The sequence below is a fragment of the Megalops cyprinoides genome, chromosome 3, assembly GCF_013368585.1.
Source record: "Megalops cyprinoides isolate fMegCyp1 chromosome 3, fMegCyp1.pri, whole genome shotgun sequence".
Lineage (NCBI taxonomy): Eukaryota > Metazoa > Chordata > Actinopteri > Elopiformes > Megalopidae > Megalops > Megalops cyprinoides.
Window position 1 is genome coordinate 47,373,301 of NC_050585.1, and position 16,662 is coordinate 47,389,962.

At 42.7% G+C, this 16,662-nt stretch overlaps 1 protein-coding gene across 1 annotated transcript in view; it reads left to right on the top strand.

Annotated features, from left to right (window-relative positions):
• The window catches only part of LOC118774297 (gamma-aminobutyric acid receptor subunit alpha-3-like), a 74,553-nt gene extending 58,367 nt beyond the window's left edge, over positions 1–16,186 (top strand). The window contains exons 7-10 of the mRNA XM_036523541.1: positions 1,881–2,024; positions 4,042–4,194; positions 10,418–10,623; positions 15,263–16,186. Coding sequence (XP_036379434.1) covers positions 1,881–2,024; positions 4,042–4,194; positions 10,418–10,623; positions 15,263–15,574 — 815 coding nt within the window. The 3' untranslated portion in view covers positions 15,575–16,186. The remainder of the gene's footprint in view (positions 1–1,880; positions 2,025–4,041; positions 4,195–10,417; positions 10,624–15,262) is intronic.
• The last annotated feature ends 476 nt before the right edge of the window (positions 16,187–16,662 follow it).

Below are 16,662 nucleotides of genomic sequence, written 5' to 3' on the forward strand. Positions count from 1 at the left end.
ATTCCTGCAGGTGTGTTGAAGTTGGTGGTGAAATGAGCCTAGTTTGCAAGTGTTTGCAGTTTCCAAAAAGGGGTTTGCTTAAAGGGGAAAAAGCTTTGAACAAAACTGCACTTTAGACTACAAACTGTCAATAACACCATGGCATATAATCATGCAAGAACCAGGACAACATTAAATGAAAATCAAATAGTGAACAAAAAGAACCTCTTGTTAATGCATTTTCAAATGCATCTTTTTCTCAGACGCACCCTTTTTCAGGCTTGTGTACAATGGCGTCTTTGGAAGGCAAAGGTGTCCATCCAGATATGTGTGGAAATTAAAGGAGATCCTTTGTAATACTAATTAGCTCCATAACACAACTGTATATGTCTGGCAAGTAATTAAATGCTTTTGTTAAGAGCTGCTATCATGGGCAACTTGTACTCGCCCCAGTGTTCATTATTTGCATTCAGTTTCTTGCATATTACTCACATTATTCATTTTAATCTTTGTGCCAGTTTTGACTGGACTTTTTTTGACTGTGCTTTTTTATAATCATAAGCTAAATTTACAGCTTATAAAAATGTAGGAAAGATTTGGTATGTGACAGCGTTGAGGTGGATTCATAAGGTTCAAAACTTATTTTTATTCGAACCTCATGAATTGTCAATCCAGTGCATCTAATCCTGTCAATGGAAAAATTGTAAAATAAGCATAATTTTTTTTGTTGTTTACATAGACATGGACATATATATATATATATATATATATATGTATATATATATATGAGTCATTTTTTATTTTGTTGTTGCCATTATTTTCATTATTGTCTGCCTCTCTGTATAATTATAATCTATGCTGTTCTTATGTGTATATATTAGCCAAGTCTTTACAGACATATGTCTTTATAGACATAGTCTTTATAGTCTATGTCTTTATGGACATGGACATTGATATATATGAGTCCTTTTTCATTTTGTTTTTTCTACTGTTTCCATTATTGTCTACCTCTCTGTATAGTTATTAATCTATGCTGTTTTTATACACGTTGGCCGAGACTTTATATAGACTTCAGTGGTCAGCAGTGGTCTAATATCATTATTATCTCTAATACAGAGACCTCCCAGGAAAATCTATCCAATATGTTTCCAGATGAACATTCCATAGTGCTTGCAGTTGGGTTTTCTGAGTAAATTGCTGCAGCTAAAGCTTATTCAGTAGATGCATCTCACTTGAAATTGGCACTGATAATGAACAACTGGTTCATATCCACCTTTGTAGAAAAATACAGTGTCGGTTACGGTTCACTAATGCGAATGAACAAGGGAACAAAGATTGAGTAATTTCCTTTCTCTCCTCCTCAGCTTAATGTCATTTCATTTAGTGTGAATCCTAAACATGTCATTGGTCAGTTCTCCATTGTTTATTGTGTTGGACATTAATGACCTTTTCTACTTTGTCTCTGTGAGAGAGGGAGGTATTTAAATACCATCCATGGTAAACAGCAGCAGTTATGAAATTCAAATGTCTATGTTAGGAGAGAATAATACACTCCATAGCCAATTGCAATTAATTATAGATTAGGTAGCATTAAAGTTAATGCATCTCAGTTTGATTTAATTAGTGGTCTTCCAACAGAATAAAACAATAACTTATCTCTCTGGCTATTAAAATTGAATCAGCAAACTCCAGGGTAGTGTGTGAATAATATTTCTAGTGGTGCAAAGGTCTCTCTGTCTCTCTCCTGGTGTGTTTTTTTTAGTGAAGTCATTGGTCTTTCCATCACATTTACTTGCCTTGACCTCTTCTCTTTATCCCAAAGTCTTGGGATATGTCTTTATGTATTATATATACAGCCTGCATGTATTCAGAGACTTGTTATTGCTCACCCCCCAACTCAGATGCTTATACCAACAATGAGGTGGTTTACATCTGGACCAAAGGGCAGGAGATGTCTGTTGCCGTGGCAGAGGATGGCTCCAGGCTCAACCAGTACGACCTGCTGGGGCATGTTATCGGCAAGGAGACTATCAGCTCCAGCACAGGTACTTCTGCTCCAACCGCATGTCTTATTTGAACACTTATACTGTAACCTATTTTCCTCTGGTAAAAAAAACCAATATGTTATATATTTAAAGACCCATATAACTCTTCTTCAATCATTCCAGATGTCTGCTTAACACAACATCTACTTGAATCATATTGTTCTCATTTTTCGTTTCATTTTTCTTCCTCAAGTGAAGGCAGCTGGGAAAGATTTATTTGTATTGCTGTGTGTGTGTGTGTGTGTGTGTGTGTGTGTGTGTGTGTGTGTGTGTGTGTGTGTGTGTATGTGTGCGTGTGTGTGCGTGTGTGTGTGTGTGTGTGTGTGTGTGTGTGTATGTGTGTGGGGGGGGGGGGTGTATGCATGTGCGCACATGTGTGTGCCTCACTTTTCACTTGCAGATTCCATTTGTGGGCAGAGTGTCATTTGCGAAGCCATTTATCACTGTGAGGCGGGGTCTGCCAGTGTCATTGGGAGAATTGCTGCATCAGCAGTGATCTTGGTGAAAGCTGCTGTTGATCTGTCAGTCCCATAGTGCTGCACTATTAGGGAATGAGGGTGCAGATATTCAGCAAAGGCTCTGTCTGCATCCTGTGTCTCCATCAGACCTAGCGAAGAGTGTAAAGGGGAGGGGAGAAGGACACATCCGAATCACACAGCACTTCCTATTTTAATAGCAATTTACCTAAGAAACAAATCATTTCCTGACAATATTAGAGGCATTGGACATATTTTTCTTATATGTATTTTTTGCAATAATAAAATCACAAAGTGTACTGCACTGTATACATGAGGTCCATGGAGAGGGGGAAAAATCTCCAAGTTCTGTTTCAGCTTGGCTTCTGGATTTATTAGAAGTGGCAGTGAATTACAGACAATATACTACGTGGGTAATCTTGCACAAGACACATTTACTTGATGCTGAACTGTGAGTACATATTTGCTGCATAGACTGTTTATCCAAGACACCCGAAACACTGAGCTTGTGAAACATTGAGCTGAGTTTGTGCTCGTGGCATTTTTGGGTCGATCGTTTTGCTTTCGGGCAGCAACAGATGTGCCGTCTAACCCCCTGTGCCTCAGGGGCATGAAATCACAAGCCGTTTTATCTCCGTGGATTTACATTGTTCAGGTTGGTTGCGTGACTGTACAAACAGGGCCCTGTTTTCCAAGAAACACGCAGACAAGACAAACAGCGAAGGCACAGTTACCTTGAACTGCAGTCTGTCTCGCAGCCGAGCCTTGAAGTGCGCGATAAAAACAGCCCGCTGTGAATTTGGTACGACACGATAAGGGCGCTTCATATTGACTCGGGAAGGAAGAGTTTCCATCTTCTGTGCTTCACTGCCTTCTGCACCACTAAACTGAAATTGGTTAATGCTCCTTTTTGTTAGGTATTCAAGACTGAGAGCATCTGCCTTTTTGTCTCATTTAATTGCCCTGTCTCCTGTCTAGCTTTCCGACAAAAAAGAAGCTGTTTTGAAAGGTGCGCATGTATTTGTCACTTCTCTCCTTACAGGCTTTAGGCTTTCAGACAATCAGTGTTCAGCACTTTTAGGGTGACAAAGCAAATGGGTAAAGCTGCTATTTAAAACTCCACACTTGTCATCTGATGACAGGTCTGTTTTATCCCATCATATCATACAGCAGTTTTAAAGTGCTGCGACTGGTGAGAAATACTTCACCCAAGAGTGGCATGTTTGCCTGCTCGTGCTTGTTTAAAGGTGACTTCTTTAAACTGCCAGATCCAAAGAGACCCAGCTATCTATTGACCTCCACTCACAGATTCTTTTGATTCGGCACTTACAGATTCGGCAGTCACATAGGATTACCGTGGTATTTATACCAGTTGTTTTTGCATTGCATACTGTCAGCGTGTACAGTGGTGTAATAACTCTCACCAATAAAGTAATCTGCCTCTTGAATATGTTTTAGCTGTGAGCCTGTGTGTCTGGACAGAACATGAGTTGTATTAATAATTCATCTCTTCTCTCTCTCTCTCTTCCCCCCCCCCCCAGGAGAATATATAGTGATGACAACGTATTTCCATTTGAAAAGGAAAATTGGCTATTTTGTGATTCAAACATATCTTCCCTGCATCATGACTGTCATACTGTCTCAGGTCTCCTTCTGGCTAAACCGTGAGTCGGTACCTGCCCGCACCGTTTTTGGTGAGTTTCCTGTCTCCTTTAACCTCAGTATGACTGACCAAGCACTGAACTAGCATGACAATACAGGATTAAGAAGTCAAAGCACATCAATGTGTAGCCACAGTTTAAAGTATTTGGGTACAGGTGGAAAAGGCAGGAAAAGTTCATCTCTGTGAAGTTAGGTCTGCATAATGACACAGAGAAGGGGCTTAGTGGCCATATTTGCTCAGTCTGTCCTTGGACAGTGATGAATTTGGGTTGAAATCTGTGCTTGGATCACTGGGTTCACCTGTAATTACCTTGGTCAGTGAAAACCACTTAATTAATTACAGATTAGCGGGAGCAAACTTGGAGAGAAATTAAGTTGGAGAATTGAGGCTGTCTACCCCCAGGGACATAGTAATAAATTGATGCTGTGGGTTTCATCTCTCGCTCGCGTTGTGGACGTGCACTGCAGAAAGTTCAGGCTGGCTGGAGTTCTGGAGATTATTGCTCCCGGAGTGTTATACTTCTCTGGCAAGGTGACAGGCCTTTTCAACACTTCTCCGGGGCAGGCACATCAGATTTAAAATACAAGTCATCCTGCCAACCCTGCTGTGGAAGAGTATGAGCCACTGGAGGAACCTCCTCATCTGTGATCAAGACAAAAACCAGCCAAATTGCCAGTAAGAGCAAAACCTGGCCTGCTGAAGTTTGTTACACTTGTGGAAAATGTTCCTACTCACACAGGCCTATAGAGTACTATCACCGTAAATATACCAGTGAGACCTGCTCGTTTGCCTGTAATGCCTTGCCAAAGCGTAGAATAATTGCAGGCCAAGTAAAAGTAAAATAGCAATACAACACTGCATGCATGCTAGCTATTGCCCCTATTGCCTTGAGGTTGATTATGATGATGCTACCACCAGATTAGGTTCTTATCTTCGCTGTTTATTGCTTTAATGTACTCTGGGTATGTGCTAGAATGTCTCCTCATTTTGGAACATGCCAGATTGTGTTCCAAATAAATTTACGGGTTGCTAGGCGTTGACACTATCTGCTACCCATTAATCTTGTGATTAATATATGAGCATTTCGCAATCTGCACATGCACATGAATTGTTTGTAGATCCCATTAAAGTAAATTTACTGCACAGTTACGTTAAAAGAGGTGGATTTGCATGCATCTCTATGCATGAGAATTCATGTGGGTAATTTGCGAGTCGGATTTATGGAGGTCGACATGATAAATCCAGCGTGACTTCGCATGTGGCGGTCCCTCCACAGGTGTCGCCGAACAAGGCCGCCTGCTGGGGACATTGTGACTAGTGTGATTTAGACTCAGGCTAACAACATTGTCTCTTTTGCCTTGTTGCGTATGCAGCTGAACTAGAATGTTTTTCAGCCTACTGCTCACTCAAAGTTTGAGAGACTGGTCCTCGCCTTTAATGTCCTTTTAGTCTGTGGCCACAACAGGCCTTGCGTCTCCAGAGCAGCGGTGGCTTGTGCCGTCTCAAGCAGAGTGCGCTATCAGGCTTAAGTGCACGGGCTTATCAGCCACACAGCACAGCGTTGTCTAGTGCTTGAAATGAACCGGAGGGAGCGTTCCATCTACAGATCTTCACAAAAAGACTGTTTGTGGCTGAAGTGTGTCCTCAAAACTGAAGAATTCCCAGCTGAACGAACACAGGACCCCTTTTACCATCTGGTACACTGCTGTGTCTGGGTCAATCCTAGTGACAGCATCCTCACAACAGCTGCTGCCATGTGACTCCAGACTCATGCTAGTACACTGCAAAAACATTGTAAGAATGTTTCATTTTCGTTAGCCGAGAGTCTATGAAAACCCTTGTACTGCAACACATAAACCATGATGACTGACGTCAGAAAACGGTGTTTCCGGAGATGGTTTTAGGTGTGAGTGTGTGTTTTTCTGCTTGTCTTCCTTATCACCACTTAATGGAAGAAGGAATAGGCCCTGTGTGGTAACTCTCCTGAGATGATCCGAGACTGCGGCCGTGTCATGTGCAGCACGGTACACCCTCCTAGGAGCGCGATTAGGAACGCTTCATGTGTGAACACGTCCCACATCCGTATTCCTGTTCTCAGGGCAAGCAAAAGGACATTGTGAAACTGAATTTAACTATGGGCCTCAGGAGCAAGACGGGGGGGGGGGGGGGGGGGGGGGGCTGCATGTAATGGTGCATCCAGGCGAGGAGACAGCTATTGTTAAACAGTGTTTTCCCTGGGTGGCTCTTTCGTGCTGCGGGGCTCCCGCTCGGATGGTTCAGTGAAGGGGTGCCGCACGGCTGTATTCTTGCCTTACCCGTTCTGAAAATGCGTTTAGAGTATGCCTAAATGCACGAGCTGCTCTGTACTTCCAGGAGCCTGCTGCCTCCTCGACTAAGTTTGGAATCCGCCTGATCGGGGAAGGGAAATTGACTTTCCTTCCCTCCTGAACCAGCTGCAGAGCTGTACAACAGTCAAAATATTTAAGGAAATGGGACTCCTTTTGTCCCATTATGTAGCAGCCAATTTAAGCATACATTTATGTATTAGCAGCTCCCAAAAGCCATTTGAAAGCTGATATTTAATTAATAGTTCACTTCCTGGAAAAGTGCCAGGCCCAGCATTCCTCTCTCTGACATGACCTGATATTTCCTGTGGATAATCCTGTTTGTAATAATCTCACCCACCCAAGTGTAATACAAGATTTATGGTTCGAGCTGACACATTACACAATGGATGAATAACTGTCTTGATACAATAAGATCACGGATGACACTCAAGTTAATGTTGTCCCCATTTTTTTTCCCAGGTGGAGATGAAGTCTTATGCAAAGTTTAATGAGCGGCTTCACCATTATATTGTAATTAACGTTATGTGTATTTATAACGATAATGGAGTTTTTTTTTTCCTGTACGCTGCTCTGGTTCTCAGGATAATGTGCCTGGAGAACATTTGAGTTTAATTGAACTACCTGCTGTTTCCTCACCTTTGATTAGTCACGCAACGTGTGAGGTATGCACATTACAATCTGTTGGATGCTATGCGTTGCACAAAGCATTATCCTTTTCATTTACAAGCATGTTTCTCAAGCACTCAAGGGTTTGATGCCTCTTGTGGACAAATATATAACAAATAGAATCCAGCTTTTCTTTTCATTTCTTTTTGTTTCTGGGGGAAGTCCAATAAATCTGTAACCTATCCAGTTGGAAAATGTCAGTTTTTTAAAATATAATATATATATATATATATATATATATATATATATATATATATATATATATATATATATATATTTACCAGTGGAGCAGGTGGGAACAGCCCAAGTGGAATGATTACTTATATCTGCTTTGATGGACACTTATTCTTCTTTATTCTGTCATCCCTTTCTTTAAATTCCAAGAAGAGCAGAAAGTAAAGGCCAGTGCACAGTGACCTATGAAAGATTCAGATTTCACACAGCTATGATTCATCTTTTTAGCTCTTTTTTATGGAAATCTACATTGTCACCGGCACTTTACAAGAATGTATGGAATATCGCCCGCTCCAAATGAGAAGATTAGCGCAGCGCAGTGTGGTCAAATTGTTCAATTACCTCTTGCACCTGGAGTGCTATTTCAACATAGTCTGAACTTTCCTTTTTTGTGTTAGAAATGGAGACTGTCGATTTTGTAATCTACAGACCATTGTAATCTTATCCTATTACTACAATGGACTGTAATTTAGCATGGAATGGTGTCAGCATAGAACTGTGTCTGCCCTAGGTCGTCATCAAAAGTTTCAGGCCTGGTTAAACTGTCTCTCTGAGTGGTGTCCAAGGACTCCTTCAGAGATCCCACCCATCATCCCCATCCCTGGCCCTAGCAACAACATCAGGACCATCACGACCATCCAGTCCCACAGCCCCTAGTCCACTGACATCCCCACCTCTGCTCTGTCTCCTGTTACAGGGCCTGAAGTGTCTCTCGGCAGATGGTGTGGGACTGATGCCCGCTGGCTTTATCAATAGCAGGATCATCATGTGTTAATTTACACATGCTGTCTTTCAGGATGAGGGCTGTGCAGTATGTTTGCAGTGTGCTGAGGCGTTAATAGAAGGGTGAAAGTGGTTGGGGTGAATTGGGAAAGGAGGCCCACACACGCACATGTCTGTTGTGACCAATGATCTGTGTCTTCTACTTTTGGCTTTCCGTCGAATATCGCTGTGGTCCAAACATGTGATGGTGCGCTGCATTTGTGTATTGGGTCGAGTGGCAAGAGGACAGCAATTTGTGTGTAGCTCATTAAAATCCAAAAATTCACTTGTAACCTGGGAGGCGTCTTCAAAAGTGAATGGGCGGCCCACATTTTCATTGGCTCAATTCTCAGGTCTTAACTGTAACAAACTTGCTACAGATAGCAAAACGCCAGAACATGCCCAGTTGTTTTGAAACTAATTAGATGCACTGATTTTTCCTGAATTTATGCTACCTGACAAATTGCATGTATAGTGCAAAGTGTGTGCGGTCAGATATAGTCATCACACTTTACTGATTTGTTGTAATATTGTCATATATTCTCTAACAGATGACATGTATACTAGAGTATATTATCCTACATTATTGTCTTGCACTGGGTAGTTGATTGTTGTGTGTATTTGCTTGGTTTGGTACATCTTTCAGCTGAACCATATCTATTGGTTAGAGCGTAACCTAACAAAAAAGTCTTTTCCATACCTTTATGATAGTTGGTTTTCATATCTAAAAGCTCTTTGCTGGTTTTAGTACCTAATAACATGAGCTAACTTGAAATCCCTCTGTGGTTTCCTAACCAATTTCATGCTATCTAAGCCTCATACAAAGCCACAAATCCATTGCCCCACCTCTCCTCCTCTCTGTGCAAATTACATTTGCAAATTGAGCTGTGTTTACTCTTTCTTTAAAAACTGTGCTTGGTCAGTTAAATGCATAAATGCTCCAGATGCTTAGCTAAGGTGTATCTGCAGTCAATTCTTGGTACACTAAGATGGTTTGTGTCTTACTTTGTGGGATGTTTAATTATACCCATTTTAGCTAATGACCAGATGTGCACTTGCAGGTAATAGGGCTGTGACCAGATGCACAGTATCCTCCTGCTAATGCCTAAGAGAGGGGGAAGTGCTGATGTCAGAGTGTGACTTCCCTGTGGAAAGAAATGGAGATCTCTTTATTGTGACATCAGTTCCTTTATCCACAATATATCATAGCTAGGAAATAAATACATGGGACCTTGAATGGGCACTTTCATTTTATTGTTTTCTTATGGTGTTCATTCAGCAAACTTCATAGATGGAGCTTTTCAAATTATGTCAAAATGAAATAAGATGAAGTGGATGTAACATTAAAAAAACAGTTGCTTGTAAATATTTTATTCCAATAAGTTTTTGCTGCCAGATCGGTTATTGTTGCAGTTGGACAGCTGATGTTTGAGACGCACAAAACAGAAGCATACGGCAGTTGTTTGGGACCTGCATTAGCTTTGAGCATTCTCTCAGTTTCAGACAGGGGTTTGATTAGTTGCTCCCAATATTACAATGCATAATGTAAAAGTCGACAGGGAATTATTCTGGTCTTTTATAAACTATTGAACTATTCAAAGTCAATCAGAAGACTATTCATAAGCGATTTATATGCTGCCTCTATCATGATTGATGTAAGATGTAATTATTCATTAATCTGCAAATTTGAGGTGAGCAGAAGAGAATTATCATATGAATTCCTGATAGATTGATGTGACGTTGCACATTTGCAGATTAGCATTAGACTCTGCCATTCATTCAAACCACTGATCTGAAAAGTGCTAATCAGAATACTGTGTGTGTGTGTGAGTGTGTGTGTGTGTGTGTGTGTGTGTTGGAGAAACATGCAAAATATTTCCCTTATCAAATGATGCTGCCATATTCTAGAATGGTGTACAGTACTCATTAAAGTATTCATTAGAGATTTAGAATTTGTATTTCATGACATGCAACAAACAGCTCCAGCTGACTGTCTTTTGAGAGAGAGCACACAGTTGCTCTTGACTTGGATGAATAAGAGAATTTTCTTTCCTGGCGTTTGAGATGAAGTAGTGTCAGTCAGTTATAACCAGTGAGACACAGTGCCGCACCGCTTGTTGTACTTAGGATTGAATGGATGATTTGTATACAGCTGTTGGTGACCTTCTCCCTGATGTTTCGTGTCAGAGAGAATGTCCCTGTGTCTGCCCGTGACTAATTTCCTTTCTCTGTCGCCTCCCACAGGTGTCACTACGGTTCTGACCATGACCACTCTGAGCATCAGCGCCAGGAATTCACTGCCAAAGGTGGCGTACGCCACGGCCATGGACTGGTTCATGGCAGTCTGTTACGCCTTCGTCTTCTCTGCACTCATTGAATTTGCAACAGTCAATTACTTCACCAAGCGGAGCTGGGCGTGGGATGGGAAGAGGGAGGGAATGGAAGTTAGGGTGAGTAATGTCCCCTTTGCCAGCTGTCTAGTGAAAGGACATAGGGCTTGCTGCAGTCAAGGCCTGCCTAGCCCTGATGTGGTCTGTTAATCCATGGGCACTAGCTTCACTAGCCCCGCTTGACTTATCACATATGTATTTCAATAAAGTGATGACCCCTGGAAAAATTACCAGTGTAACAGCTAACAGTAGTTGCATGAAAGACCCTGGCAAAAGATGTTTAGGGACTCTCCTTGAGTAGATTTTACCTTTTTTTCCTTGTTTTTGCGACCTCCTTTTGAAAAATAAGCATAAAATAAGTATCAAAAAACATTTCATGTTAGGAGGCTTATGCATCTAATGTGAATCTGCACTATCATTTCTTTTTAGTTTTTCTCTTTTTTTTCTGCCTGGGTTGCTGGTTTTGTTTATTCTTGATTATTTGCTCCATAGCCTTCTACTGCAGACGACCTCTGTAAAATAGAGTTCAGTTTGGCAATGTGATGAGGAGAGCAAAATAGGTATTCATATTGTTCTCTAAAGGTTCAGGAGATATTGTACCTGTGAAATGGTGGGAGGAATTCCCATATCAAGTCCCTGCAGGCAATGTTGTGCAATCTGTTAGGAACCACTTTATTTACTGACAGTTCTACAGAATAAAAGCTTAAGCTTCAGCATGAATAACATAAAACAAGAGAGAACTCACAAAAAAAAAAAATCACTTGAGCCAATAGCAAAAATGATTACCTTGCACTAGTAACTAGTGTCTTGTTGAAACTTCCAATTAGACAGCACTTTTAAAATACCAACTTGTGATTTTGAAATGAGAAAACTGTAAAGGTGCTTGCGAGCAGTTTGAAGTTGACAGCTTCGGCACCCTCTCGGCGTGTGGCGCGCGTGGCGCGGTTTGTACGAGCTTTCGCTGCGTGTCTTTTGCTGAGCCATTAAGAGGAAAACACAGAGGAACTTTTCAACTGCATTCTGAGGTTTGGCTCGGGTTCAGCATCGCGTTCGTCCTTGTCAGTCATCCATAGGAAAAAAAAACGAGAACAAAAAAAAAAAACACATGCCTCCACAGCTGTAGGTGTCCCATTCCGGGCCCAGCTCTGACAGTCTATCATATTGGTTACACTTCCTTGGCTGCAAGGCCTGACCAATTTCAGTGGTGCTCTAATGATTGCCAGTCGTTGTTCAGTAACTCTCGTATTGGTCCCTTCTTTGCCCTGTAGCGATGACTGTCACTTTTAGTGGCAGTGCATTAACTTAGAACTCAGAGTTTTTATCTGACCCCACTGTGATTCCGTGGTTCAAAGCTGTTTTTTTTTTTTTGTCTGAGAGGATGTGTTGAGAGCGAGTGATTATTGGAGCTGTGAGGCACGCTCTTCCTCTGCTAGAGCTGACAGTGTGCCGATGGAAAGAGAGAAGGCAAACAAAGCACCTGGGGAAGCGAGGCCGTTCAGTTGCACAGTAACTCTGCATTTCCCAGACACTGCTGCGAATTGCGGGACTCAGAAAGCAAATGAGGTGGGTTGCACTGTTTGACGTGGATGACCCATCCGTGCCCGGCGACTGAATCTTCTGTTTCACACGTGTGTAATGATCATTTGGCTGAAATGCCGCTCTGCACGTTTACATGGGAGCGAAAGGGAGCTGCCGTGGAGCTTCATCCGTCTCTTAACCTCGCTTGCCGTTTGGCACAGGCCGTCTCGTGATGTGCGTGAAATGAAAAGCCGAGCGGCGCAGACACACGGCGTTCATTGATGTGGGGGAATTAGAGGAGGGGAGCCAATGGACTGCAGGCCGGAAGGATAGCTGACGATCAAGGGGGGAATCAGCAGGCTCCAGCAGCAAGAGCTCAATTAACCAGCGCAAAGGAGCCAAGAAAAAAAAAAGTCATTACACAGTGGAGGGATGGTGATGATGGAAAAAAAAAATAGGAGGGAAAGGAGAAGAGAAATCAGTGAAGGAGCGCTTCTCCAGCTTGTCTCCTTGGGATAAAGAGCAGTCATGAGGAGCACTGACAGTAATAAGCAGCCTTATCAGCGCACATGCTGTACCTTACCGGGAAGACTTTTCGTGGCACCAAACAAAACGGGCCACGGTCACTGAGGTCACAGCTCTACCCAGAGTCCAGCACACTTCTTTCTCTGGGGAACTGGGATCCCCTCCAATTTGCTGCAGAGTGAATTCTCGTTATCTTCCCGGTGAGAAGAACCTAACCGCAGACGTCACCGTGGATCAGTCCCTTAACAAGCCCTCGCAGACGAGTTCGCTCCTGGTCTTTGGTGGTTTGCTCTGAATCGGACTTGAACTCTTAATTGCACCTGTGGTTGACCTCTCTGGTTCCAGACCTGCCCGCTAATCGATCTTGCGCCAGCCATATTTCTCCTTCATCTGGTGCCGTTGTGCCTACGGAGAGAGAGGAATAGGGTGTGTGCGTGCGCGTAAGGAAGGCAAAGAGAGGTATATATGAGAGAGATGATGAGAGACAGGCGAGGGGAGAGGCGCACAGGGAGAGACACGCAGGGAAGGGAGCATTCACCTTGATTAGGGATTTTAAAGCATGTTTAATTCATGCTCGCTGGCAATCTGTAACAAACTCTGCAGTAATGAGGCTGCGCTGCAGTCCTGTCTCTGTGGAGCAGGAGCCCGCTCCAGCTGAGAAGCAGCCATAGTAGTCCCACTCCCCATCCAGCCTCACAGACACCTTCAAATGAACACAGAGCCGAACAGGGGCCTTTATCAGGCCTCACTGGCCCGTGGAGCCAGAAACCCAGGCTTATCACAAAGAGAGCCCTCTCTGGCATGCTTGCACATGTCCAAGTTATATCCTCAAGTAAAAACTGAAATAAGTCTGTATCTCATATTTTCATTCTTAAGCAGTTGTGAGTAATCATGCCTGCCTGTGGCAGCTGTGGTTGACCTGGGAAATGAATAGTATTGAATTCAGTATGTAGTCCACATGTCTGTTATTAAGTTACGAAGGGGGCATGCAGTCAGTTCATTAGTACGGCATATTAGAGCCAACATGGAGACCTCGACGGACGTTTCATCGCCGGTCTCCGTACTTTAAAACCTGTAACTGGAGAGCGTGGGCTGTACGCTGCACAGCTTTCTCGATTAACATTCCACATGAGAACCTAGCCTGCCAAGTACAGCGGTGCCAACTGAAAACCTACTACAGAGTCCGGATTTCAGGTGAATATTCGCCACAGAGGATTTCCCAATTGTTATTCAGCATTGAACCTGCAGATGGCACTTTAATTTCCCCCAGCGCTGCAAGAGGGACTCCTTTTGTTTTCCGGTTATGGTCCTCTTGTTCGGTATTGATGCTCATACAGACGTTGTTTTACAGGGCAGAGGGGATGGTGCCACTGTGTTTGTTTAAAGCTCTCCCTGTGTTGCTGACATAAGCCTTGCCCGTGATTAAAGCGCCGGGGTGCTGTTGTACCGGGAGAGATCGATGCCCTGTGAAAGCAGCCAAGTGGCACAGGGACGCAGGCTGTCGCTGCTGAGAGATTCCTCTCTGCAGATATTGAGATGAGATAACGGGGCACCGCGATGCTCAAAGCTGTCCTTTTAAGATAAGCCTTCTTGTGTCGTTATCGTTGTCACTGGTTTTTATGCGGAGGTGTGCTCTTGTTCGTTTGGATGCCGTGTGCTTTTCTGAGATTAATTGCTGGTTTTTTTTGGAACATTTCAGTGCTGTGTGTGTGGGCATGAGTATGTATGTGTGTGTGTGTGTGTGTGTGTGTGTGTGTATGTGCCAGCTGGCTCAGTTTTTTCAATTTAATACATGATGTTTTCATGTATTATTAAATTTAGGTCTTTGCAGCTGCCAAACTAAAGCTATATGTTTATAGACCTTGAAACACTTACTGGCACTTTGATATCTGGATGTTATAATGTGAATTTTCAGTCTTTTATATTCATAACTTCACTCTTCTCCTGGGAATCCTGGTGACAGCAGTAAAAGAGATTTTGCCGTATGGGTTGATGCCCTGCATATCTTAAAATCATTGACTGACCTTTATATGTTTAAATCTAAACAAATGTGTAATGATATAAATTTTGGATTACACTTTTCACTGAAATGCATAGCACTGTAGTGGAAGGCGATTCAAACCAAAGGCGTAAACACCAAGTAAAATTAATGCTAATGCATTCTTAAGTAAAGTATTTTTAAAATGAGAAATATTTTTGTGTAAGAAAATGTTTTACAAAATAGATGTTGGTTGTTTGAACCAGTCAAATTCTCAGAAGGAGAAATTTCCCCTTTAATCCTTTTCAGAGTAATTCTCCTAAATTGTTTTGGTATCCCTTGATGTTAATTAGCAACAAATGAATTATTAGACTGTGTTTGTATTGATAGTGCAAGCCATGTTAATCTGAGTCATTTGTGGTTCATTCATTTATTATAATTCTCTTATTATTTTAATTTGGGTTTTTTTATTCCTTGTTTTTGTTCTTGGCAACTAATGATACATCAGCAGAAAGAGGGGGAGACTATTTAAGTGCATTTTCTCATAAAAGCATCTTGTAAAACTTTTTCCCGTTCTTTTTCTGATGTTTCAGAAAAAGGTAGCCATAGATTATGAACAGCCGAAGTGCAGTGCCAGTGGTCTTTCTCATGTCTCTATTTTGATTTTTTTTTCCCCAGAGACGAGAATCTATATCTCTTTCCAAAAAGACCAACAACACTTTCAACATTGTTGGAACAACCTACGCCATCAATGTAGCGAAAGACCCGGGTTTGACCACCATCTCCAAGAGCGCCACCACAGGACCGGCCAAATTTTCCAGAATGGAAGAGCAGTTCATGGAAGTCAAAAAGTCCTACAACCGCGTCAGCAGAGTGGATCAGATATCTCGTATCATTTTCCCCGTGCTCTTTTTCATATTTAATTTAGTTTACTGGGCAACGTACGTCAACAGGAAACCAACAATCATGAAGTCGAACCCCCAAAAGTGAACTCACTCAGAAAACAACCAAGAATATTCTGTGTAAGAGGCCAAGTGTTGTCAATGATTTGTTGTTGTATATTTGTTTGACTTCATTTTGATATTTTACAAGTCTCCATAGGTTTAGCTACAGATACTGTAGATATATCTATACAGATTTAGTCACGTCTTATTTCTTGTTCATTTGGTCTGAAGGGAATGATGTTGGGTTTTGGGGCAGGTCATACCGACATTAAGCAGCAGTGTAAGGAATGTGAGGGAACGCAACCGTTTATCTCCATCTTCATTGCTCGTTTGAGATGATCTGCAGTGCCACTCTGTTCACACTCTGTCCACCTGCTCAGCGATACGCAGAGGGGAGAAGCCGGGCGGTCATTGGTTGCCTGCTGTGCTGTAGCTCTTTTAGCCCTGCGCAGCCAGGAGAGATAGAGAACATTGTTAATGGTCGTCAACGTCTGCCTTTTTTTACGGTGTTGACTCTCCGCAAACCGTGTTTCCTGTGGGTGAACCCGTGCATTTACTTGTGCAGTGAGGCTTATTGTTTTAGCAATGCATGTGCGCCTGGGGAGAAGGGGAGAGCGAGAGAAAGAGAGAGAGGGAGAGAGAGAGAGAGAGAGAGAGAGAGAGAGAGAGAGAGAGAGAGAGAGAGAGAGGGAGGGAGAGAGAGAGGGAGAGAGAGAGAGAGAGAGAGAGACAGAGAGAGAGAGAGAGGGAGAGGGAGAGACGGGGAGAGAGGGGGAGAGAGAGAGGGAGGGAGAGAGAGAGAGAGAGAGAAGGGGAGAGAGAGACAGAGGGAGAGAGAGAGAGAGAGACAGAGGGAGGGAGAGAGAGAGAGAGGGAGGGAGAGAGAGAGAGAGAGGGAGGGAGAGAGAGAGCGAAAGAGAGAGAGTGAAAATGTGCCTTTTTGAATCCTACATCAAGAATAATCTTTGGCACATGTTGACGTGCTTGGGGCCAAGCCTGGATGCTGTTCCCACTGCCTCCATCAGGCGCACAGTGCAGTCATTAAAACCCCCTCCATCTATCTTCAATATAACCCCTCCCACAAAAACCCAGAGACTTTGGGCCACCACAAGGTAAAATGATCACAATTTGATT